This window comes from Bos mutus, chromosome 7 (genome assembly GCF_027580195.1).
Source record: "Bos mutus isolate GX-2022 chromosome 7, NWIPB_WYAK_1.1, whole genome shotgun sequence".
In the NCBI taxonomy this organism is placed as follows: domain Eukaryota; kingdom Metazoa; phylum Chordata; class Mammalia; order Artiodactyla; family Bovidae; genus Bos; species Bos mutus.
This window is the reverse complement of record NC_091623.1, coordinates 80,935,782-80,961,083: the sequence shown is the minus strand read 5'-3', so window position 1 is coordinate 80,961,083 and position 25,302 is coordinate 80,935,782. Positions and strand designations below refer to the sequence as shown.

General features: G+C 36.9%; 2 protein-coding genes across 2 annotated transcripts; one reads left to right on the top strand and one right to left on the bottom strand.

The window, feature by feature from the left end:
- The first annotated feature begins 2,131 nt into the window (after positions 1-2,131).
- On the top strand, positions 2,132-3,091 carry LOC102268708 (olfactory receptor 6F1). The gene has a single exon (XM_005897697.1). The coding sequence runs from the start codon at positions 2,132-2,134 to the stop codon at positions 3,089-3,091; it is 960 nt and encodes a 319-aa protein (XP_005897759.1).
- Positions 3,092-13,324: 10,233 nt separating this feature from the next.
- Positions 13,325-14,314, bottom strand: OR6F1 (olfactory receptor family 6 subfamily F member 1). The gene has a single exon (XM_005897696.2). It carries the CDS (start codon positions 14,312-14,314, stop codon positions 13,325-13,327), a length of 990 nt encoding a protein of 329 aa, XP_005897758.1.
- Positions 14,315-25,302: the final 10,988 nt, after the last annotated feature.

Here is a 25,302-nt window from a genome sequence, read left to right as displayed (position 1 = left end):
TAACTATTGAAAAACATTGTTTCTCTGAAAACAAGATTTCCTTTTAAAAAAATTATAAGAATATTTAAGGTTTAAGTATAGTCATAAATACTGTATTGTATATTTAAACATTTGTTAGGTGGATATGTTGTAGCCATGTATTCTGGGAAACAAACTCACTCAGAAGGACAATGCAGATAGTGGAATGCAGTTTATTACACTGGTAGGCCCAAGGCAGAGTCTTCTCTTAGCTAAGGACCCCAACCAGTTTTTGTGAAAACCTTATATACCCTAAGCATATGTGTCCAAACCCACCTCCCCAAAATTCCCTGAAACTAGGCTGAACAAAGGAAAAAGAAAGATAAATCAAAGTTAGCCCATGATTCACAGCCTTAAGCCTAGGTGGTTAACAGTGGACAATTATTAATAGTCTTGTAGTCATACCCCAATAAGCAGAATAGAATGTATGATTCTATTTGGTTACACAAATAATTAGGGTATTCTTTTAGGAGATGGAGAGCCCTGGGGCTCTTCCTTCTGGGGGCCTGGTTTTCCAGTTGATATGTCGTTTCCATAGATACTGGGCATATAGCTCAAAGTCCACAGTCTGGCCCAAGATGGAGTCCTGCTTTCAAGATGGAGCCTGTTCTATTTCCCCCTTTAGATATATCTCATATTAAGTGTTCTTTAACTTAGCCAACTTATGGAAACAAACACTATGGACACTGAAAGATGAATGGATGTGTTGTTAGGGAAATTAAATAGATAGTCTTGTTTAGGCTTCAGAGACAAAGCAGAACAGGCCTCTGACCTTTCTTCTAACCTGCCTGGACACTGTCCTGACTAGGAATGACTGGGAGTGACTGCCTGCTGTGAGTGCAAGACTTGCAGCACCTTAGATAAAATGGGGGAGGAATCTTGAGATTGTTGAGCCCCTGGAGAGGGCCTGGCAAACCAAGCCTAGGCTTAGCAGCATTCTAAGTTTTACATGACAAAACTACCAGCTTTAAAGTGAAACCAGGCTTGCAATTTGGTCACAGATTGATGATGATTATCAGCTTGGATCCTGGTATTATAAGCCGGAACCCCAAATGGCAATCTCTGAAGCATCACCCATGTAGCAGACACACTGCCTGTGACCTTTTCCCAATTGGGACTCCAGATGTGCTGCGACACAGGACTTCCCAGCGCTGTTTAAGTCTGGGTGTTAGTCAAAACCCAATGTGGTGTGGTGATGTATGCTCTGCTCTATTTCTCATTCTTTTAATGTTAGTGTGTTGAAAGTAAGCTAGATAATTCTCTAATAAATATTTGTATTATTTATTTGTATATAATGAGTGGCTCATTTTGTTAACAAATAGTTTGAACCTGAGATGAAAGTGAAAACTTTCACCAAAACAATGTGTGAATTTAATAATTTTTTAAACTATTTTTAAACTATGCATGAGAATTTGTGAATGCAATCGTTTTTTAAATAAACAAGCTAAGGTTAGAACACCTAAAAAATATGAACAAATGCTTTTCCATAAGTGTTGAATTCCCTCTTTGTTTTGTGTTCTGAAAACAGAGTTGTTCATTTACCAGTCTCCCACCAAACCCTAATTGATAGCATGTAACAGCGTTCATAAATGTAAAAATGTAGCCAATACTTTGTCTTCATATGGACACTTGCATGGCCTAGGAGTTCTATTCTGAGACTGACCACCTCCAACCACTGGTCTCAGATTTGCATGTTTTTTATTTCTTCACCCTCTTCTAATGTTTACTATATAAAGTCCTCAGAGATAGGTAAATGTTATTATCTTTCAATAGCCATAATTAATATATTATCCCAACTGTGCTTTATTAAAACAACCTACCCGGTACAATACATGCCCCACCGCTTAAAACTATATAGCTAGAAAAATAATTTACTTCTTTAGTTTCTTCATTTGTAAAGTGGATTATTAGACTATTGTTGTCTCTGATTTATTTCCTAAATCAAATAAACTAAATCATGTCAAATTAAAGATGCCAATTATGTTTTTCCCATCATTAATTTTTAATTTTTCTTAAGGGTGCATTATTATCATCAAATAAGTAAAAATATAATATTCCTTTCTTGTTCATATTTTGGCTTTGTTGTTTCATTCCAGATTGGAGACAATGAGATATGAATGTGGCAAATCAAACAAGAGTGACAGAGTTTATTTTTCTGGGATTTTCTGGTGTTCTCTATCTAAGGCTTGCATTATTTGTGATGTTTCTTACTGTATATCTGCTCTCTCTCATGGGAAACACCCTCATCATCTTCATTGTTCTCACGGATTCCAGACTCCAAACACCCATGTATATTTTCTTAGGAAATTTGTCATTTCTGGAGATCTGGTACACAACAGCCACAGTGCCTAAATTGCTGGCCACTTGTCTCTCACAGGTTGTTACCATTTCCGTTTCTGGTTGTATAACCCAGTACTACTTTTTTTTCTCTATGGGGGCTACAGAGTGCATCCTGTTGGCTGTGATGGCCTATGATCGCTATGTGGCCATATGCAACCCTCTAAGATACTCATTCCTCATAAATCTTCAGGTATGCCTATGGTTTTCAGCTGGATCTTGGATTGGGGGCTTCATTGCCCCTGTTCTACCTACTGTACTTGTCTCTTATTTACATTTTTGTGGCTCTCAAAAGATCAATCATTTCTTCTGTGACTCAGAACCAATTTTTCAACTCTCCTGCTCAGATACATTCATGGTGGAGGCCTTGGGTTACACATGTACCTCTGTTGTGATTCTAAGTTCTTTTCTTCTCACTATGTCTTCCTATGGACACATTGTGGTCACAATTATCAAGCTATCTTCTCGAGAGGCTCAGAAGAAAACCTTCTCCACCTGCGCCTCCCACCTCACTGTGGTCACCATCTATTATGGCACCATTATTTTTGCCTATGTTCGCCCTCCAGCCAAGCACAACTTTACCATGGGTAAAGTAGTCTCAGTGTTCTACTGTGTGGTCACCCCACTTTTAAATCCTCTTGTATACACCCTAAGAAACAAAGATGTGAAGAAAGCCTTCAGAAAAGTTCTAGAAAGAAAGAGATTGTTCTTGGCCAGACATATCCAGGAGATTTGAGAGATTAATTAACATGAAAAAGCTAGAATGGATTACCACATTACATATGCAAATGGTAAATATTGAAAATTATATTATAAAATTGATGCTACCTAATATGGATATTTTTGCAATTCACATTTTGGTTTGAATTCATCTGAAATAGATATTTGGTAATTAGTGTTTAAGAATACTTCATTGCAAAGCTATAGTGATAAGGAGATAAATACATGAAGTTCCTACTCACAAGCACTTACAGTGGGAAAATTAGCTGGCTAGTTCTAAGCAATTGTTCAGCCAACTTTATAAAAATCTACACTTTAATAGTAACTATTAATACAAGCCAAAAATTGTTTCTGAGGCAGTGTTACTCCATGTGGTTGATTGTCTATCATAAATATATCATTTTGTACTTTAAAATAGTTTGATCAATAAACATTTCTTAAATAAATATAGTGAGCCAGACACTATTCTTAAGTATGAATGTTTATTTATGTATGGATATAAACACATATGAAGAATTTCTTTAGAAATATATCATGAAAATATTAGATAATTTAAATTTTTAGATCAGATCAGATCAGTTGCTCAGTCGTGTCCGACTCTTTGCGACCCCATGATTTGCAGCATGCCAGGCCTCCTGTCCATCACCAACTCCTGGAGTTCACTCAGACTCACGTCCATTGAGTCAGTGATGCCATCCAGCCATCTCATCCTCTGTCACCCCCTTCTCCTCTTGCCTGCAATCCCTCCCAGCATCAGAGTCTTTTCCAATGAGTCAACTCTTCGCATGAGGTGGCCAAAGTACTACAGTTTCAGCTTTAGCATCATTCCTTCCAAAGAAATCCCAGGGCTGATCTCCTTCAGAATGGACTGGTTGGATCTCCTTACAGTCCAAAGGACTCTCAAGAGTCTTCTCCAACACCACACTTCCAAAGCACCAATTCTTCGGCGCTCAGCCTTCTTCACAGTCCAACTCTCACATCCATACATGACCACAGGAAAAACCATAGCCTTGACTAGACGAACCTTTGTTGGCAAAGTAATGGCTCTGCTTTTGAATATGCTATCTAGGTTGGTCATAACTTTCCTTCCAAGGAGTAAGCGTCTTTTAATTTCATGGCTGCAGTCACCATCTGTAGTGATTTTGGAGCCCAGAAAAATAAAGTCTGACACTGTTTCCACTGTTTCCCCATCTATTTCCCATGAAGTGATGGGACCAGATGCCATGATCTTCGTTTTCTGAATGTTGAGCTTTAAGCCAACTTTTTCACTCTCCACTTTCACTTTCATCAAGAGGCTTTTTTAGTTCCTCTTCACTTTCTGCCATAAGGGTGGTGTCATCTGCATATCTGAGGTTATTGCTATTTCTCCCGGCAATCTTGATTCCAGCTTGTGTTTCTTCCAGTCCAATGTTTCTCATGATGTACTCTGCATATAAGTTAAACAAACAGGGTGACAATATGCATAATTTTAAATATTAAGAAAGGTAACATGATGGAAGGAAAGATTTAGAATTGGACTATGCAAGTATTGAATATCTAACATGATAAAACAAATTTCTTAAATTTTTATAAAATATTCAAGCAGATAATCATTTCAGCATGTACTAACGCATTTTGGAGCAACAGAAAAGTGGAAAATGGGGAATAAAATATGTTTCTATTATCATGTTCTTTTTTGTGTGTTAATGGAGATGCTTCACATTTTTTAATAATTTTGGTATAGTTTAGTAACATAAAGGATGAAAGGAGTGCTGAAAGACTAATAGTCTATAAAACTTTTTATGACAAGTGGTCTGTACATGATTGCTTATTGCTTGCCTTCTTTTTCTGTATTTAGTAGACTAGAAGTATCAGAATAACCTGGGAACCTGTTAAGAAATACAAATCTAACCTCAGCCTCTTGAATGAGACTATTCATTGTAACAAGATACCCAGCTGACTGATATGCAGATTAAATCATTAGTAGCACTGTTTTAGGCAATCAGAGTATTCAACAATCTATTTTTAATGGCAAGATTATATAATTAAATCATGAATTGTTTGCACATGCCAATGCCTGAAATTTTTCTTAGTTTAAATTTTTACGTATTTTCTGTATATATTAAAACTACAAGATTATTTTTTCTGAATGCCTAGTTTTTATTTTGTTTATCTTACACTTTCATGGAAACTATTGTCACAATCACTGGTTCATATAAATGAAAAATGTATGCCATACTTCAACATTTTTCTAACCCTTCTTTTGCCATCAGAATAATAGAGCAATATGCAAATTCTCACAATAACAGTGAAATGTTTTGTGTTATTAGACAAGTATTTCTGTATACCACTCTTCTGCAGGGAGTAAAAAGTTCTTCTATACATTTCTGTCCTATGGTTAAGCTTAAGTACTGAACTAACAAAAGGAAAATACACAGGATAAAATCATGTATGTTTTGTTCTAATTTTTTTTACATGTGTTTAAATGTCTTCAAAAGGAAAACAAATGTCAAAGAATTATACTCCCCATCCAGTTTTACAATGATTAAATCATTTGTTGCTGACCTCCAGTGCACCCTGAGAGCAAATATAAGGCACTTTGTGCTTTGAAAAAAATGTAACATTAAGATGGTTAGATTTATGTCTCTGAAAAAATTTTAAGGAAGCCAGATTTTTGCATCTCCCCTTAATATAGAGAAGGCACGAAATGGATAAACTGTGGTATCTGCTCTTCATGTCTAGCAGTAAACTTTTACCAAGATGTATGCTTGATTACATGCATTCTTTAGCCAAAAATCATATACATATATAATCATATACATTTATATATGTATAATCATAAGCACACACTGTCTTCTCCCTTATCTCTTTAGATCTGTCTTCTCAGAGTTGTTGAGAGAATATCTCTGAGGATACAGTCATAAGTAAGATCCTGCACAAACATCAAACTCATATCTCTTCTATTACGCATTTTTCTTCATGCCAACAGAATGCAGGAGTTGTTAGGCCCCAAATCATATATAACTTTTAAAAAAGAATCATAACCTGTGGCAGTGTGACAAAAGAAAGATATAAAGTAATTAACCTCCAATTAAAATAAATAAATTTATATTAAAAAAGAAAGATGCTAGGGTAAGGGACACTAAGTTGCAAAGCAGTGGTATTTTGATAGATTTATTTTACAGTTTCATTTGATATTAACTTCCAGATTCCACTGATAAGAGTTTTCTTCTCCTCCTGGGACTGGTAGACACCTTCCAAAGGGAAATATTATGACCTGCTTTTAGATGGGAAGGGAAAAGCCATAGAGTTTTTTGTGTGGCTTCTGTCTATCCAGTGTTTTCAGCTGAAAAATAGGATATTTTCTTATTCTATTTATGGGGGTAATCTTTCTAAATACAATTCTTTGCAGAGTGCGTACCCAAGTCTTCCTCTTTTTATCATACCACTTATCCCAATAATATTTTTTTTCATTAGAGCAAGCCAGAAGCTGTGGGTGGCTTTGAGTCATTCATAAAAGAATTTGTTACTTAATTCAACTACAATCTAATAATATATAAAGAAGTTTGCCTGTTCCTTTCACTTATATTTATCTCGGTTTATTTTGGTTGTGTCCAACTCTTTGCAACCGCATGGACTGCAGTATGCCAGTCTAACTTGTCTTTCAGTATCTCCTGGAGTTTACTCAAACTCATGTCCATTGTGTCAATGATCTCATGTTTATATGTTTGTAAACTCTTTGGTCTTACTTTCAAAAACTGCAACAAGTGTGATTTCACTGGAAAGCAGTATACTTGTTAATATGCATCACATTTCCTATTGGCTTCCCTGGTGGGTCAGATGGTAAAAAAAATCTGCCTGCAGTGTGGGAGACCCAGATTCCATCCCTGGGTTGGGAAGATCCCCTGGAGAAAGGAATGGCTACCCACTCCAGGATTCTTGCCTGGAGAATTCCTTGGACAGAGGAGCCTGGGGGGCTACAGACCATAAGGTTGCAAAGAGTCAGAAACAACTAAAGTGACTTAGCATACATGCACTCTTTAAAAAACAATGTAACAGCATGTAGCAGAATGCAAACCTGAGTCAATATAAAAAAAGAGAAAAAGTAAAAAATAAAGTCAAATAATTTTATTGTAAAAGTAGGAATATTTGATAAAATTTTGTAAAACATAAAGGAAATAAATATTTTATAGATTTTGAGTTTATTTTTGTGTATGATGAGAGGGTGTGTTCTAACTTTATTGATTTACATGCAACTTTTCCAACACCCTTTCCAAATTTTTCAACATCATTTGCTCAAGTACAGTCTTTCTGTCATTTTATATTCTTACCTCCTTATTTGAAGTTTGTGATTTTATTTCTGATATCTCTATTCTGCTCCACTCATCCATATGTTTGTTTTTGTGGCAATATTATACTGTTTGATTAATGTATCTTTATAGCATTGTCAAGTCTGGGTGGATTATGCCACCTACTTTGTTATTTTTTCCTTAGGATTATTTTGGTAATTTTGGGTCTTTTATGGTTTCATATAAATTTTAGGATCTTTTTTTCTGGTTATGTGAAAACTGACAAGCATAATTTGATAGGGGTCACATTAAATCTGTAGATTGTTATGAGTAATGTGGTCATTTTAACAATGTTAATTCTTGCAATCCAAGAGCTTGGGATACCTCTCCATTTCTTTGAATCATCCTCAATTTCCTTTGTTAATGTTTTATATAGTTACAGTACACAAGTATTTCACTTTCTTGGTCAGATTTTTATTTCTGATATGATCTTAAAAGATATTTTCTTTTTATATTCCCCTTTTCCTATATCATTGTTAGTGTAAAGAAACACAACCAATTTTTCTGTATTAATCTGGTATCCTGCTACCTTTCTCAATTTATTTATTACTAGTTCTATTGATTTTTGTGTGGAGTCTTTCATGTTTTCTACAGAAAGTACCGTGTTATCTGCATATGATGACAATTTCACCTCTTCCTTTCTATTTGGATATGTTTATTTTATTTTCTTATCTGATTGCTGTACTAGAACTTCTAATACAATGTTGAATAGAAGTGATGACATTGGACACTTGTCATCCACAGTGATGGACATTGTTGTCTTGTACTAGATTTTAGTGATATGGATTTTAACACTTCTCCATTGAGTATTAAATTGGCTATGACTGTCATAAATTAGTTTTATTGTCCTGGAGTTACGTTTCCTCTATACCCACTTTGGTAAGGATTTTTATCATGAATGGATGTTGAATTTTATCAGATGCTTCTTTTACATCTATTGAGATAATAATGTTGATGTGGTGTATCCCATTGACTGAGGTGCATATGTTGAACCATCCTTGTGAACTTTGGATGAATTCCACTTGGTTGTGGTTTTGATCTTTTTTATGTGGTTTTGGATTCAATTTGCTAATACTTGTTGAGATTTTTGCTGCACGTTCATTAAAGATATTGGTCTGTAGTTTTCTATTTTGATGGTATCTATCTGATTTTGGCATCAGGATGATGTTCCTTTTGTAGAATGTCATTGGGAGTATTCTCTCCTCTTCAGCTTTTGGAAGATTTGGAGAAGGATCAGTGTAGGTTCTTCTTTGTATGTTTGATAGCATTCACCAGTGAAGGCATTCTGGTCCTGGGGTTTTGTTTATAGGTAGTTTTTTTTTAATTATTATTATTACAGATTCTATTTCACTTCTAGACATCAGTCTGTTCAAATTACCTGTTTCTTCTTGATTCAATTTTGGTGGGCTGTATGCTGCTAGAAACTTGTCCATTTCTTCCAGATTGTTAAATTTGTTGGCATATAATCATTCTTAGTATTCTTGTCTTTTAGTATTTTCATGATATTGGCCATTATTTCTCCCTTTTTTTCCTTTTTTTGCTTATGTTCACTCTCTTTTCCTCCTTTCAAGCCTGGCCAGAGGTTTGACAATTCTGTTTACCCTTTCAAATAATAAATTATTGGTTTTATTCACTTCTATTATTTTTATCTCTATTTTATTTCCTCTCTGATATTCATTATTTCCTTTGTTTTGCTGACTTTAGGTTTTGTTTGTTCTTTAGCTTTTTAGGTGGGAGGTTAGATTGTTTATTTAAGGTTTTTTGTTTGTTTGTTTTCTGAGGACAGCTTGCATTACTAAGAATTTCCCTTTAAAGGGAAGATTTGCTGCATCACATAGATATTATGTGGTTCTGTTTTCACTATCATTTGTCTCTAGCTATTTTTAAATTTCCTCTTTGATTTCATCATTGGGCATGCTCATACTCCTTGGAAGGAAAGTTATGACCAACCTAGACAGCATATTGAAAAACAGAGACATTACTTTGCCAAGAAAGGTCTAGTCAAGGCTATGATTTTTACAGTGGTCATGTATGGATGTGAGAGTTGGACTGTGAAGAAAGCTGAGTGCCAAAGAATTGGTGCTTTTGAACTGTGGTGTTAGAGAAGACTCTTAAGAGTCCCTTGGACTGCAAGGAGATCCAACCAGTCCATTCTAAAGGAGATCAGTCCTGGGTGTTCTTTGGAAGGACTGATGTTGAAGCTGAAACTCCAATACTTTGGCCACCTCATGCGAAGAGTTGACTCTGTGAGGGATTGAGGGAAGGAGGAGAAGGGGACGAGAGAGGATAAGATGCCTGGATGGCATCACCGACTCGATGGACATGAGTTTGAGGGAACTCCAGGAGCTGGTGATGGACAGGGAGGCCTGGCGTGCTGCAATTCATGGGGTTGCAAAGAGTCGGACATGACTGAGTGACTGAACTGAACTGAACTGAAGTAGTTTAGAAAGGGTCAGTAATTTCTCTTGATCCCATAGGGTCTCCATTGACTTTACCTCAAAATAGTCCACATGCCTAAGTGGTACATCTTAGGGAGGCTTGATCTAAACCACTACAGATACAACTTTTTTTTAATTAATGATGCTAAAAATTTTTATAGATGGATTTTTTAAAAATGAAAAAAAGAAATCCTCAGATTATTTTTCAATAAATTAGAGTGCTGTGAAACAGACTTCTCAAACTTGAAGTTATATCCATTAATACTATCTTTATTAAAAAGAAGTTTGTCAAAATAAATTGAAAGACTCAAAAAATCTTTAGCAGTGATTTAATACTTCCAGTAATTTACCGCCATGGGATAATTCTGAATAGCAATGTATTTTTTTTCCTAAATTGAATTTTTATAAATTATTGATTTGAAAAAAAAAAAAACTAAATCAAATATACAGAAATTACATATAATTGCTTGATAATATATCATGCAAATAATACTTAAGCTGTTTTTAAATCAACAAAGGAGGAAACACCCAAAGTTACCCAGTTCATTCTTAGTTACTTTCTTCACCTAACATTAAATCTTGTGTGTGTGGTCATGTATGGATGTGAGAGTTGGACTGTGATGAAGGCTGAGAGCTGAAGAATTGATGCTTTTGAACTGTGGTGTTGGACAGGACTCTTGAGAGTCCCTTGGACTGCAAGGCCAACCAGTCCATGCTGAAGGGATCAGCCCTGGGATTTCTTTGGAAAGAATGATGCTAAAGCTGAAACTCCAGTATTTTGGCCACCTCATGCGAAGAGTTGACTCATTGGAAAAGACTCTGATGCTGGGAGGGATTAGGGGCAGGAGGAGAAGGGGACGACAGAGGATGAGATGGCTGGATGGCATCACTGACTCCATGGACATGAGTCTGGGTGAACTCTGGAAGTTGGTGATGGACAGGGAGGCCTGGTGTGCTGCTATTCATGGGGGTCGCAAAGAGTCAGACACGACTGAGTGACTGATCTGATCTGATCTGATGCAATATCATGATAAACCAACTCATTCATTTATCCACATTAAAAGCTGAGCACTATTTCCTTGGTTTTGATATAATGAGGTGTGCACCAGAAGACAGTGAGATGTTGAAGATAACTTTCACTACAGTTGACTATACCAACTGCTTTTTTTTTTTTAATGTTGGGGCTCACTCATCAAAGCAGGAACGCTATTTGTCTCAGAAAATAGCAATTTGACTCTTATTAGAAATTTTGATCGGACATGACTGAAGCAACTTAGCAGCAGCAGCAGCATGGATGGCAGGGGAGAAGGCAATGGCACCCCACTCCAGTACTGTTGCCCGGAAAATCCCATGGATGGAGGAGCCTGGTAGGCTGCAGTCCATGGGGTTGCTAAGAGTTGGACATGACTGAGCGACTTCACTTTCGCTTTCCACTTTCATGCATTGGAGAAGGAAATGGCAACCCACTCCAGTGTTCTTGCCTGGAGAATCCCAGGGACGGAGGAGCCTGGTGGGCTGCAGTCCATGGGGTTGTACAGAGTCGGACACGACTGAAGCAACTTAGCAGCAGCAGCAGCAGAAATTTTGATTTTTGGAAATCCTCAAAAAGTAAGATTAGAAATTTATTTATTTATTTATTTATTTTTTAGCTCTGCGTGATTGCACGCTAAGTCTCCAGTCATGTCCAACTCTGTGGGACCCTATGGACTGTAGTCCAAAAGGCTCCTCTGTCCATGGGATTCTCTAGGCAAGAATACTGGAGTGGATTGCCATGCCCTCCTCCAAGGGATCTTCCCAACCCAGGGATCAAACCTGCGACTCTACCACCTTACCCGCAACTCTGCCACTATCACCACCTGGGAACTCCTATGGAAGTACAATTGATTTACAAAACGATATACATTTACTATATACATATTTATTAGCTGGATGTATGCATACACCCAGGACACCATTAGACTTCCCAGGTGGCTCAGTGGTAAAGAATCCACCTGCCAATGCACACCAAGGTACTTCACATAATCATAACCTCCAAAATTTTTCTTGTGATCCTTTGTGGGTTTTTAGAGTTTAGGAATTTCATGGATTTGAAATTCATGCTCACAATAAATAAATAATGGCAGCAGATCAGGTGTACATTGTTGAATTATGGTGATTTAAGAAGTAAACTTTCAACATAGACATACCTTTTGAAACTTAATGTTTATTATTCTCTCAATGAAATATTTTGCCTTATTTCCTTCAATCATATGCTTTCTTATTCTGTCATCTCCTCCTTTTTTTGAGTGAGGACCCAGTAGAGATTTCAAGAAATATAAACAAACAAGACCTAGCGGGTAGCTGCTACTCAGCCCCATAGACTTTTTTCCTATGAGAAGCAGCCTACATTGTGCATGTGTGAAACAATGTGGAACAGGACAGATTATATCTTCAACATGGTTAAGCATGACAAGTCCTCTTTGCTGCTTCAAACCTATGTGTGCGTGCTCAGTTGCAAAGTGTCTCAGTGCTGTCTGACTCTTCACAACCCAATGAACTGTAGTCTGCCAGGCTCCTCCTCTGTCCATGGGATTCTCCAGGCAAGAATACTGGAGTGGGTGGCCATTTCCTCCTCCAGGAGATCTTCCTACCCAAGGATCAAACCAGCATCTCCTGAGTCTCCTGCATTAGCAGGATAATTCCTTTACCACTAGCCATAGGGAAAAAATAAAAAGAGAGAAATAAAGCTTTCATCCATGTGTTAATGGTTGAAAATAAATATCTTGGAGTCATTTGGAGGAAAATCAACTATTATAATTATTTTTTTCTATAGTCATTTTCCCTTGAAGCCATGTGGTATCTAACCTTGATGACTTACTAACAGAATCCTTTAGCATTTTCCTTTTCAAGACTAACATTTTGTTATGTAAAAACATTTATTGCTTTTTCCAAGCTCTCCTGAAGTTTTGTCGCCCTCTAACTTTTAACATCACTTGCTTATTAGAATGTGTTTGTTCACTATCCTTGTTAAACAAAGGTCTCACATTGTAATTATCAACTTTTATATGTACATATTTTACTATATTTTATCCAAAAAATAGTGTGTTGAAATAATTGCGCACTATGATTTCAATTGTCCTTCTATTTATTTAACCTTTTCCTATTTCACAAACATGTTTTAAAAGTTTTCACTTTTCACATATTTCATCAAAGCTATTTTAGAAGGGACAAGAATTTAAAGTTTACTCAATAAAACACCCTTCTTACTAACTATTACACCTCATTTTATAAATGAAATCCAAGGATAAACCGAATTCAGTATGTAAAGATATTTTTCTTTAAAAATGTCCAGTTTGCTTATACCAAGAACTTCCATTCCTATCATATATGAGAAAGTAGCGTAAGTATACACAGGTTTTTAAACTTGTTTTGATTGATTTTTTTCTGTTTTTTTTTTTCCTCCTCTCCTTACATCAAGAAAGACTTGCCTTTTTCTCCATATTCTTACTTGGAACCCCTGAACAGATATGGAGACAATTGACAGAGGTCTGTTTTGTTGGAAGCAGTTTCTTTTCCTTTACATTTCTTTAGCAGAGTTTCTCTTACTTCCTTGTTACGAAGAGTGTAGATGAAGGGATTAAGAACTGGAGTTACCACAGTGTTCAAGACATGAACAGCTTTGGTCAGATTCAAAGCCTCTTTAATGGAGGTGCGGACATGAAGGAAGATTGTAGAGCCATACCAGATGAGCACCACTGTAAGATGTGAGGAGCACGTGGAGAAGGCTTTGCTTCTGCCCTGGGCTGAGGGAATCCTGAAGATGGTGCTGATGATGTAGACATAGGAGACAAGGGTGATAAGGCAAGAACTTAGGATGACCACAAAAGCAATCACAAAGCTTACAAGTTCCACTGGCCGTGTACTGGTACAGGCCAGAGCAATCCAAGGTGCAATGTCACAAAAGAAGTGGTTGATAGTGTGGGGCCCACAGAAGGTCAGGCTGCTAATGAGGGCTGTGGGAACGGCAATAGCCAGGAAACCACAGACCCAGGAGCCCAGAGCCAGCTGCATTGAGAGGAGGCTGTTCATGATAGTCCCATAGTGTAGAGGATAACAGATGGCCAAATAACGGTCATAAGCCATGGCTGCCAGGAGGAAGTACTCTGTACAGCCCAATGAGAAAACAAGGTACATCTGCAAAAGACAGCTGGTAAATGATATGCTTTGGCTTTTCCCCAGTAGAATGGCCAGGGCTTTGGGGACTGCAGCTGTGGTATACCAAATCTCCAGGAAAGAGAGATTGCTTAGAAAGAAGTACATGGGGGTGTGTAGCTGGTGGGAGGTACTCACCAATATCAATATAGCCACGTTACCACCAACTGTGAGGATGTACATAACCAAAAAAAGCATGAAAAGAGAGAGCTGAAGGATCTGGGACCCAGGAAAGCCCAATAGGAGAAAGTCCTGGGGGAGAGTTTCATTGTGTGTGTTCATAGAGAAACACAGACGCCCACATGGAGGTCTTTGACTCAATCATGCAGTTCTAGAAAAATAAAAAGAAATGCATTCATGAGAGTGCTTCAGTACTTGAATGCATATTGACAAACTAACATCTGTTGAGTGCCTGCTCTGTGCTTGGAGCTATGCATGATTAGTATTGGTTAATTTAATTAAGTAGAGAGTTGTGCTATTATAACGAATTAACAGACAGTGCAAATAATGTTAGCAATTTTGCAAAGATTTCATCTATGGTTACACTTCAGATCCAAGATTCAAATCCAGTCTTGCTGCTTTAATCATTCCTCTTCTAACCAGATCACAGATTACTGGTTCGCAGATTACATTCACAGATAACATCTAAACACATGAAGGGCTGAGCATTTCATGCAGACTCGGTTCAATACTTTGTTACTAAACTCTTTCTGCACAGTCCTTAGATGAAATCATGTACTTTATCTTTGTTGAGAAATAGGCCTCTCAAATGTAGATTCTAGACACTTTCATATCTGACAGTTACAGTTTCTGAATTGATCTTTTAATATATAAGCTCTGAACTCAAAAATAATGTCTAAAAACAAAATGGAAGAATTTTTAAAATAGTTTCAAATTATTGCCTTCTCCAATATTAATCATTTCATGTTTAAATTTGTCTTACATTATTCACATCAAAAAATTTCCATATTAAACAATGAACTTAAGGCAATTTCTTCCTGCATCTAGGATTATTGTTATTCAGTTGCTATGTCTTTTCAAACTCTGCAACCTCAGAGAATGTAGCACGACAGGCTCCTCTGTCCTCTGCTACGCTTATTTGGAAGTGAATGAACAAGCAGAAAAGCAGACAATCATTTTGAAACTAGGTTTTTTTTTCTTTTTGTATACTTGTAACTTATTTTTAAATGCTTTGTTTGAGGATGGAGCCTATAAATTAGAAGATCAATTGGAAAGCTATAAGTGTCAAACATTCAGGTCACAAGAACCTACACCTGAGTGCAGTTTATTGCACAAAGTGAACTTTGGTGTCTTCAGTCTCTGAGAAGTCTCTGTGAAGAAATGTTTTCTCTCTCTGTCCTCAAGTCTTACACTCTCACACTCCAACAACAAATGTCATCTCCTTCATAAATCTCAGCAGATTTATTATATGTGTAAACAAGGCAGAAAGGGACTTCAATGTCATTTACAGCAGTGATCTTAAGTTCTAATGGGAACATCACTTGAGGGGGATGTCAAAATAGAGATTCCAAATCAGTCACCTGTGGTGGGGGGCTGTGGTTTTGCATTTCACACAAATTTCCAGAAAGTATCACTGCTGCTTGGGGATCCTACTCTGTTGAGGAAGAAACTAGCTTCCTTTTAATTTTGTAAATAAAGTAAAGATCAAGGAAATGACATGACTTTCCCAAGGTTTGCTTGGTTGAGTAGTAAAAGCCCTAGATTATTACTTATTTAATTATCCTAATAAAGAAAAATATATCTTAGTTTAGACATTGAGGGGTTAGATAGAGAAATAAAGAGTACAAAGAAATGTTCATAAGCAATAAATACTAAATAATGGTTTCCACAAATTTCTTTTTTTTTTTTTTTTTTTTTGTGTAGTAAAGTTTTATTAAAGTATAAAGGAGATAGAGAAAGCTTCTGACATAGGCATCAGAAGGGGGCAGAAAGAATACCCGCTTGCTAGTGTTAACAATGAAGTTATATACTCTCCAGTGAATCCAAAGAATGTCTGGAGGTTGTAAAGACCTCATCAGACCTACTCCCATAATTTACATTTTAAGATAACACTGTCCTCAGGCAAGATACATCCTTGTAAAGACCAGGTCTACTTCCATAATTAACATTTTAAAATAACAGAAGGTTGAATCCAAAGACTGTCCTTAGGCAGGATACATTATTGGTATATAATCCTAAGGAATGTGGAGAAAGAAAAAAAGTTTGTCCTTTCTTCCTCCTTGAGAATTCCAGACCCCTCTCTCCTTGGGGACCCCTAGACTTCCTATCAACCTGCCTAGGAAATGACTCTCTCAAATTTCTTAAAGTAATATGTTCTTAAAGTAATATGTTCCAACATCTGTATCACTTGCAGCCAACTAATAGAGTTAACAATATTTTCTAGCTCAAAGTACCTATGGATGTCTTTGTATTATTCAGCTATTTTTCTTTAAAAAGTAGTCAAGGACTCACTAGGTAACCATAAACTCATAATAATAGCTAATAGGAGCAAACACATAGTGAATGCATATTTGGCAGTCACTAGCCAACTGTCCGGGCTTCTCTCATAGCTCAGTTGGTAAAGAATCTGCCTGCAATGCAGGAGACCCAGGTTCGATTCCTGGATCGGGAAGATCCCCTGGAGGAGGGATAGGCTACCCATTCCAGTATTCTTGGACTTCCCTTGTGGCTCAGCTGTTTAAGAATCTGCCTGCAATGTGGGAGACCTGGGTTCGATCCCTGGGTTGGGATGATCCCCTGGAGGAGGGAAAGGCTACCCACTGCAGTATTCTGGCTTGGAGAATTCCATGGACTGTATAGCCCATGGGGTAGCAGAGTTGGATGCGACTCACTTTCAGCCAACTGTCTAATGTGATCTTTGTAAATACTATTATTTTGTTTTATTGTTATGTCACTAGTTTTACAGATGAGAAAACTGAAACACAAAGAAGCTAAAGAAGCTGTCTAAAGAGGTGCTATGATTATCAATTCTACAGGTTCAGTCCCAGAACCACAGCACTTTGGATCTGCTGCTTTCAAAGACATTTTAAAAGATAGACATTTGATTGGAAAATGCAAAAGAATGATATTTTAATTCATATTCAAATAGGAATAACTACTGGATATGTAAAATGGAAATAGGTCAAAGCTATTTCTAAAATCTATTAGTATGAAGTTATGGTATTTTCACCAACTCTATAAACATGAGTTTGAGCAAGCTCCTGGGGTTGGTGATGGACAGGGAAGCCTGGCATGCTGCAGTCCATGGTGTCATTGTCAGACACGACTGAATGACTGAACTGAACTGAAGTGAAAAATGTAAAAATAATGTAAACAAAATAATTATATTTATCATTTTACAAATTTAAGAATTAATTTGATAACTGAAAATTAAAGATACATAGAATACCTATTACCATATTATGAAATGGTATTTTCAAGTTTTACTTTCAGTTATATTGCTGAATTGGTCAGACACAATGAATTAATAATATTTTCTTAGAGTATGTGATGATCATGCCCTACATTTTAAAACCTTGTATGTATTGCTCTATATTTGAGTAATCTTAGTATTAATTCTAAGATGACCTACTTGGGACTTTATGCAGATGACTTCAGAGTTTTTAAAAAACCAGAGATATTAATATTTTGATTTACTGGCTTTAAATAAACTATGTATTCAAAATTAAATAACAGTTGGATATTTTATAAGAAAAAGATTAAATTATTAACAATATACTAACTAATTCAAAAAGTAATTTTAATTTTTTACATTTGGAAAATGACTGTACCTATATGAGAGTTTTCTTCTACAAGCATGCACTATTTTGACAAAAATGAATACATTTATGTTGTTTCTGAACCATAGGAGATTTGAGGTATTTATTAAATGCTATAAAGGGTATATTACAAAGCAAAAATTTGTGGCAACAAATTGACTAGAGCATAATGAATACAGAATCACCTTGTTTACTTACCCAGTTCCAATTCTTTCTGCCATAAATTGTCTTTCCACTTTATATTTTCTCTGTTTTTTATTATGCAATTTTGTTTTATTTAAAAATATTATATTTAATTTTAGCAATTCTCTCTATCCCCCTCTATTATTTTTAATCTTATTTTATTGTACACTTTTTTCTTTTAATAGTCATTACTTTTGATTAACTCAATTTTCCATAGTCTTTTAAACTTATTCTCAGTTGAAATTCTTATATTTCCTTTTCTATTTCTTTCTAATTCTGTAGTGTCTTAGTTACATTCAACTGTCCTTTAGTGTTTTACATTTTCTCCCTCTCACTCTTCCTCCTAATAAGTTCCATACTAAAAACAACTTGCTATTAAGTAAATTCTTAAGTGATCATGAACCTTCTGGGGAAAGGCAACATGTAAATTCTCTTGGGTATTTATGGCTAGCTCAAGAAGACATAATCTTCTGTTAGATCTTTCTAAATAGATGGGGTGGTATCACTCATATGTGCAATCGAAAAGATAATATAAATGAATATATATGTAAACAGGTGATCCTAGTGGTAAAGAATCTGTCTGCCAACTGGGGAGACGAGGAATGTGGATTCGATCATTGGGTTAAGAAGATCCCCTGGAGAACCAAATGGCAACCCACTTTAGTATTCTTGCCATGGACAGAGGAGTCTGACAGGCTACAGTCCATGGGGCCACAAGGAGTTGAATGCCACTGAGCAAACAGTCTTGCTATGTAATCAGAAAGACTCACATATTGAAAAATAAAACGGTGGTTACCAAAGGTGAGAAAAAGTGGGGAGGGACAAATTAGGAGTATAGGATTAGTGGACACAAACTCCAATGTATTAAATAGATAAGCAGCAAGGATATACTGTATAAGACAGGAAATTATAGCCATTATCTTGTAACTACTTATAATGGAGTAGGATAGTAGCACTGGCTGCTCAGTCGAGTCTGACTCTTTGTGACCCCATGAGCTATAGCCCACCATGCTCCTCTATACGTGGGATTCTCCAGGCAAGAATACTGGAGTGGGTTGTAATTTTCTTCTCCAGGGGATCCTCCTGACCCAGGGATTAAACCCAGGTCTCCTGCACTGCATGGAGATTCTTTACTGTCTGAGCCATTAAGGAAGTATAATCTGCAAAAATACTGAATCACAATGCTGCATACCTGGAATTAACATAATATGATAAATCAAATACACTTCATTAAAAATAAATGGGTGATTTGGGATTATTTTTAATCATCTGATTTAAAAAGCTAAATTGTAAAATCATTTAATTTAAAAAGCTAAATTATAAAATTACTTGCCCTAGAATCAAAATATTTCCTTAGATTTTAAATATGTTAATCTGGGTACTTTGTCTCACTGAGAGCGCCTGCTAAAGTTGCTTCAGTCGTGTCCGACTCTGTGTGACCCCAGAGATGGCAGCCCACCAGGCTCCCACATCCTGGGATTCTCCAGGCAAGAACACTGGAGTGGGTTGCATTGCCTTCTCCAAGAGAGCTCCTAGAAAATGCAAATAAAGAATTTATATAAAAAAAAATAAAGCAAAACTGAAAAAACTTTTTAAAACAAATAAAGCAGAATTCAATTACATAAATCACCTTAACTTAAAAAATTAAATAATACAAAGCATAATGTAATGGGAAATTAAAAGTGAACTAAAATAAGAAAATTAAAAATCTTCCTGGCTGTTCATCACACTAAAATAGCTGGAAAATAAAAGGCCAGTTGCAAATATAACAATTTCACTCATAAATAAGTTGTATTTATAAAGTATTATAAAAACTTCCTTCTTTGAGTGATTAGAATTTCTCACTGAGAAATTTTCTTCTTAAAAATCATGTTTTCAAAGATTTTGCTGTAATCTAAATTATACAGGTAAGAATGGAGTATGTCAACCTACTGGGAGTACCTTCTTCACTCTGATAAGGACAGACAATCTAACTTTCCAGCACAAATTCAGAGGCTCAGATAAGTTTCTGTACACAAAATTCCTCATGTAAGTTAACTTTGTAGTTTCAAGCAAAATAACTTTTGAGCCTTGTTTACAGTCTAGACATGATGTTGACCCTTTGCATGGAGATTTGGTTTATAGGCACAAGTCTATAAAAACCTCCTCATTTAAATTCCATCTTAACTTCTTCCTTTCCCCAAATCTATAATAACTCTCCCTTTTTATTTTGGGTAATGACCACACAACCCCTATGATTTGTATCCTCTGTTCATGCAGTAATTTGATAAATCTGACTTCACGGGATTACATGTGCTTACTTAGTGTCCTTTGGCTGATTGAGCTACAGTAGAACTAAAGGAAGAAGGAAAACTTAAAAAAAAAAACAAAAAACGAAGAATAAACAGATCAGATCAGTCGCTCAGTCGTGTCCGACTCTTTGCGACCCCATGAATCGCAGCACGCCAGACCTCCCTGTCCATCACCAACTCCCAGAGTTCACTAAGACTCATGTCCATCGAGTCAGTGATGCCATCCAGCCATCTCATCCTCTGTCATCCCCTTCTCCTCTTGCCCGCAATCCCTCCCAGCATCAGAGTCTTTTCCAATGAGTCAACTCTTCTCATGAGGTGGCCAAAGTACTGGAGTTTCAGCTTTAGCATCATTCCTTCCAAAGAAATACCACGGCTGATCTCCTTCAGAATGGACTGGTTGAAGTCAATTAAATAGAGTTAAGATACCAGAAGGCAGAACTCACACCTTGAGACAGCAACAGAACACAACAAGAATAAGAGAGACTCCTCTTATTTCCTGGCAAAAGTTTCACCCAAAGAAATATCAAGAACTATGTCTGCTATAGCACTCCCTATATTTTTTTCCCACTGTAAAAGCATTGTCTTTCTTTTGCTGTCTGGGAACTTGCACATGGCTTGCCATAGTTGCAGACACTGATCTGCAATTATTTACTGATCCTTAATGAAACCATCTTGCTGCAGATATCTGAAATCTATGCCAAGTCAGCAAAACACATGTCATGGCTTATCTACAGAAATATTCCCTGAATCCTAAAATATTATTCACATAACCCTAAAATATTATTCATATTATTCAGTTGCAAGCTTACAAATTGTCTTAAACAATTGAATTGCAAACAGAGTGTGGAACATCACAGAGGGCAAGCTTGGCCTTGAAATGTGGTGTGTTTAGCTTTTAAGGGATGGGTAATAGAGCTATTTCAAATCCTGAAAGATGATGCTGTGAAAGTGCTGCACTCAGTATGCCAGCAAATTTGGAAAACTCAGCAGTGGCCACAGGACTGGAAAAGGTCAGTTTTCATTCCAATCCCAAAGAAAAGCAATGCCAAAGAATGCTCAAACAAGCACACAATTGCACTCATCTCACACACTGGTAAAGTAATGCTCAAAATTCTCCAAGCCAGGCTTCAGCAATACATGAACCATGAACTTCCAGATGTTCCAGCTGGCTTTAGAAAAGGCAGAGGAACCAGAGATCAAATTGCCAACATTTTCTGGATCATGGAAAAAGCAAGAGAGTTCCAGAAAAACATCTATTTCTGCTTTATTAACTATGCCAAAGCCTTTGACTGTGTGGATCACAATAAACTGTGGAAAATTCTGAAAGAGATGGGAATACCACACCACCTGACCTGCCTCTTGAGAAACCTGTATGCAGGTCAGGAAGCAACAGTTAGAACTGGACATGGATCAACAGACTGGTTCCAAATAGGGAAAGGAGTACGTCAAAGCTGTATATTGTCACCCTGCTTGTGTAACTTATATGCAGAGTACATCATGAGAAACGCTGGGCTGGAAGAAGCACAAGCTGGAATCAAGATTTCCAGGAGAAATATCAATAACCTCAGATATGTCGATGACACCACCCTTATGGCAGAAAGTGAAGAGGAACTAAAAAGCCTCTTGAATGAAAGTGAAAGAGGAGAGTGAAAAAGTTGGCTTAAAGCTCAACATTCAGAAAATGAAGATCATGGCATCTGGTCCCATCACTTCATGGGAAATAGATGGGGAAACAGTGGAAACAGTGTCAGACTTTATCTTTTTGGGCTCCAAAATCACTGCAGATAGTGATTGCAGCCATGAAATTAAAAGACGCTTACTCCTTGGAAGAAAAGTTATGACCAACCTAGATAGCATATTGAAAAGCAGAGACATTACTTTGCCAGCCAAGGTCCGTCTAGTCAAGGCTATGGTTTTTCCAGTGGTCATGTATGGATGTGAGAGTTGGACTGTGAAGAAAGCTGAGCGCCGAAGAATTGAGTGCCAAATGAAAAGTGGCTACTGGTGGTGAGCTTATCACTAGTAAAAAGTATGTTTTATGAAAAACAAAAGCATGAATATAAATCTTTAAGATTGAACAGAGTTTCAGAAAAACATCTATTTCTGCTTTATTGACTATGCCAAAGCCTTTGACTGTGTGGATCACAACAAACCATGGAAAATTCTTCAAGAGATGGAAATACCAGACCACCTTACCTGCCTCCTGAGAAATCTGCATGCAGGTCAAGAAGCAACAGTTAGAATTGGACATGGAACAACAGACTGGTTCCAAATCAGGAAAGGAGTACATCAAGGCTATATATTGTCATCCTGCTTATTTAACTTACATGCAGAGTACATCATGTGAAATACCAGACTGGATGCAGTACGAGCTGGAATCAAGATTTCCGGGAGAAATATCAATAACCTCGGATATTCTGATGACACCACCCTTATGACAGAAAGCAAAGAGGAACTAAAAAGCCTCTTGATGAAAGTGAAAGAGGAGAGTGAAAAAGTTGGCTTAAAACAACATGCAGGAAACTAAGATCATGGCATCCGGTCCCATCACTTCATGGTAAATAGATGGGGAAACAATGGAATGAGTGACAGACTTTATTTTGGGGGGCTCCAAAAAAAAAAAAACTGCAGCCATGAAATTAAAAGACTCTTGCTCCTTGGAAGAAAAGTTATAACCAACCTAGACAGCATATTAAAAAGCAGAGACATTACTTTGCCAACAAAGGTCCGTCTAGTCAAAGCTATGGTTTTTCCAGTAGTCATGTATGAATGTAGGAGTTGGACTGTAAAGAAAGCTGAGCACTAAAGAATTGATGCTTTTGAACTGTGGTGTTGGAGAAGACTCCTGAGAGTCCCTTGGACTGCAAGGAGATCCAACCAGTCCATCCTAAAGGAAATCAGTCCTAAATATTCATTGGAAGGACTGATCCTGAAGCTGAAACTCCAATACTTTGGCCACCTGATGGATAGAACTGGCTCCTTGGAGAAGACCCTGATGCTGGGAAAGATTGAAGGCAGGAGGTGAAGGGGATGACAGAGGACGAGATGGTTTATGGCATTACCGACTCAATGGACATGAGTTTGAGTAAACTCTGGGAGTTGATGATGGACAGGGAGGCCTGGTGTGCTGCAGTCCATGGGTCGCAAAGAGTTGGACATGACTGAGCGACTGAACTAAACTGAACTGAAAGCTTATATATGTATCACACACATCACATCACATACACATCACAAAAATGTTTACTTCTAATATTATAAAATTAATTATTCAATGGATATAATCATGCCATCATCTTATGTAATAATAAAATATATTTGATCACAGTGAGGCATTGTCTGACACAGGCAGTAGTTTTTCCTTGAAATGAAAGTTATAATCAAGGCTTCACTGCAAAATATTAATTTAATGCACACTTTTTTTTGTACTATTCTAAAATAAGATTGTTCAGGTCACTTTTTCCTGCCTTAGCTTTTTTACTCCAGATATACAGGAAAAAACATATTATATTTGGTGTTCTTGTATACAGAATCTAATGTCAAATTCTAAATAAATTAATATCTAAAAGACAAGAGTAGAAAGACTCCTCTCAATGACTTCTAGCTTAAAATCACCATAAACACATGTCTAAGTGAACAGGTTAGGTGTATTTCATGGAGACAGCATATTATATATCAGTAAGTGGCCCTGGAAGGTACTTATTTGGCATTGTGTGGGTATTTGGTAAAGAATTAAATAAGGGAATTTTCCCTAGATTGAGTAGTGTCATAAAGCAAAGGCAATGTTACCTGGGAGGCAGAGAAAATAAACATTAGTACAAAGTGAATTTGCTCAGCTGTGTCCAGCTCTTTGCGATCCCATGGACTGTAGGCTACCAAGCTGCTGTGTCCACGGAATTCTCCAGGCAGGAGTACTGGAGTGGGTGGCCATGCCCTCCTCCAGGAGATCGTTATTTTCACCTATGCCACATGTCAATCAAGTGGACTTGTGACTTTTTATTCCATTGTAATGACTTTTTCTAATGCTAAAATTTTCTGTGATCATTTTTTTTTTCTTGAGAATGAACAGAACATCATAACCTGTTCAGCCAGACAAGCTCAGTAGACAGCTCTCAGAGGCAGTATTTGTTTTCCTCACTTCTTTAAATTTTTTTACATGACCTTCTTCATTATATTCTCTTCCTTGATGAAGCAAGTCAACAATATAGGTTAATTATTTTATAGAGAATAAATGTCAAATACTTTTCTGAATGTGATCTTTTTTCTGAAATAACTGCTACTGCTACTATTTAGTCACTAAGTCATGTCTGACTCTTTGTGACTCCATGGTCTGTAGCCTGCTAGGCTCTTTTGTCCATGGGATTTCCCAGGCAAGAATACTGGAGTGGGTTGCTGTTTCCTTCTCCAGGAGATCTTCACAAACCAAGGATTGAAACTGCATCTCTTGGATATTTTACCACTGAGCCAATTGGAAAGCACTTTTCTGAAATTAGGTAGTTATAAGACTGGTTTGACCAGAATTGAAAGAGACATGTGTACCCCAATGTTCATCACAGCACTGTTTATAATAGCCAGGACATGGAAGCAACCTAGATGTCCATCAGCAGATGAATGGATAAGAAAGCTATGGTACATATACACAATGGAGTATTACTCAGCCATTAAAAAGAATACATTTGAATCAGTTCTAATGAGGTGGATGAAACTGGAGCCTATTATACAGAGTGAAGTAAGCCAGAAAGAAAAACACCAATACAGTATACTAACGCATATATATGGAATTTAGAAAGATGCTAACAATAACCCTGTATACGAGACAGCAAAAGAGACACTGATGTATAGAACAGTCTTTTGGACTCTGTGGGAGAGGGAGAGCGTGGGATAATTTGGGAGAATGGCATTGAAACATGTATAATATCATATATGAAACGAGTCGCCAGTCCAGATTTGATGCACGATACTGGATGCTTGGGGCGGGTGCACTGGGATGACTCAGAGGGATGGTATGGAGAGGAAG

Bases quoted from the DNA above. Each gene is read 5' to 3' on its own strand.
- LOC102268708 (XM_005897697.1), top strand. From the start codon at position 2,132: ATGAATGTGGCAAATCAAACAAGAGTGACAGAGTTTATTTTTCTGGGA.
- OR6F1 (XM_005897696.2), bottom strand. From the start codon at position 14,314: ATGAACACACACAATGAAACTCTCCCCCAGGACTTTCTCCTATTGGGC.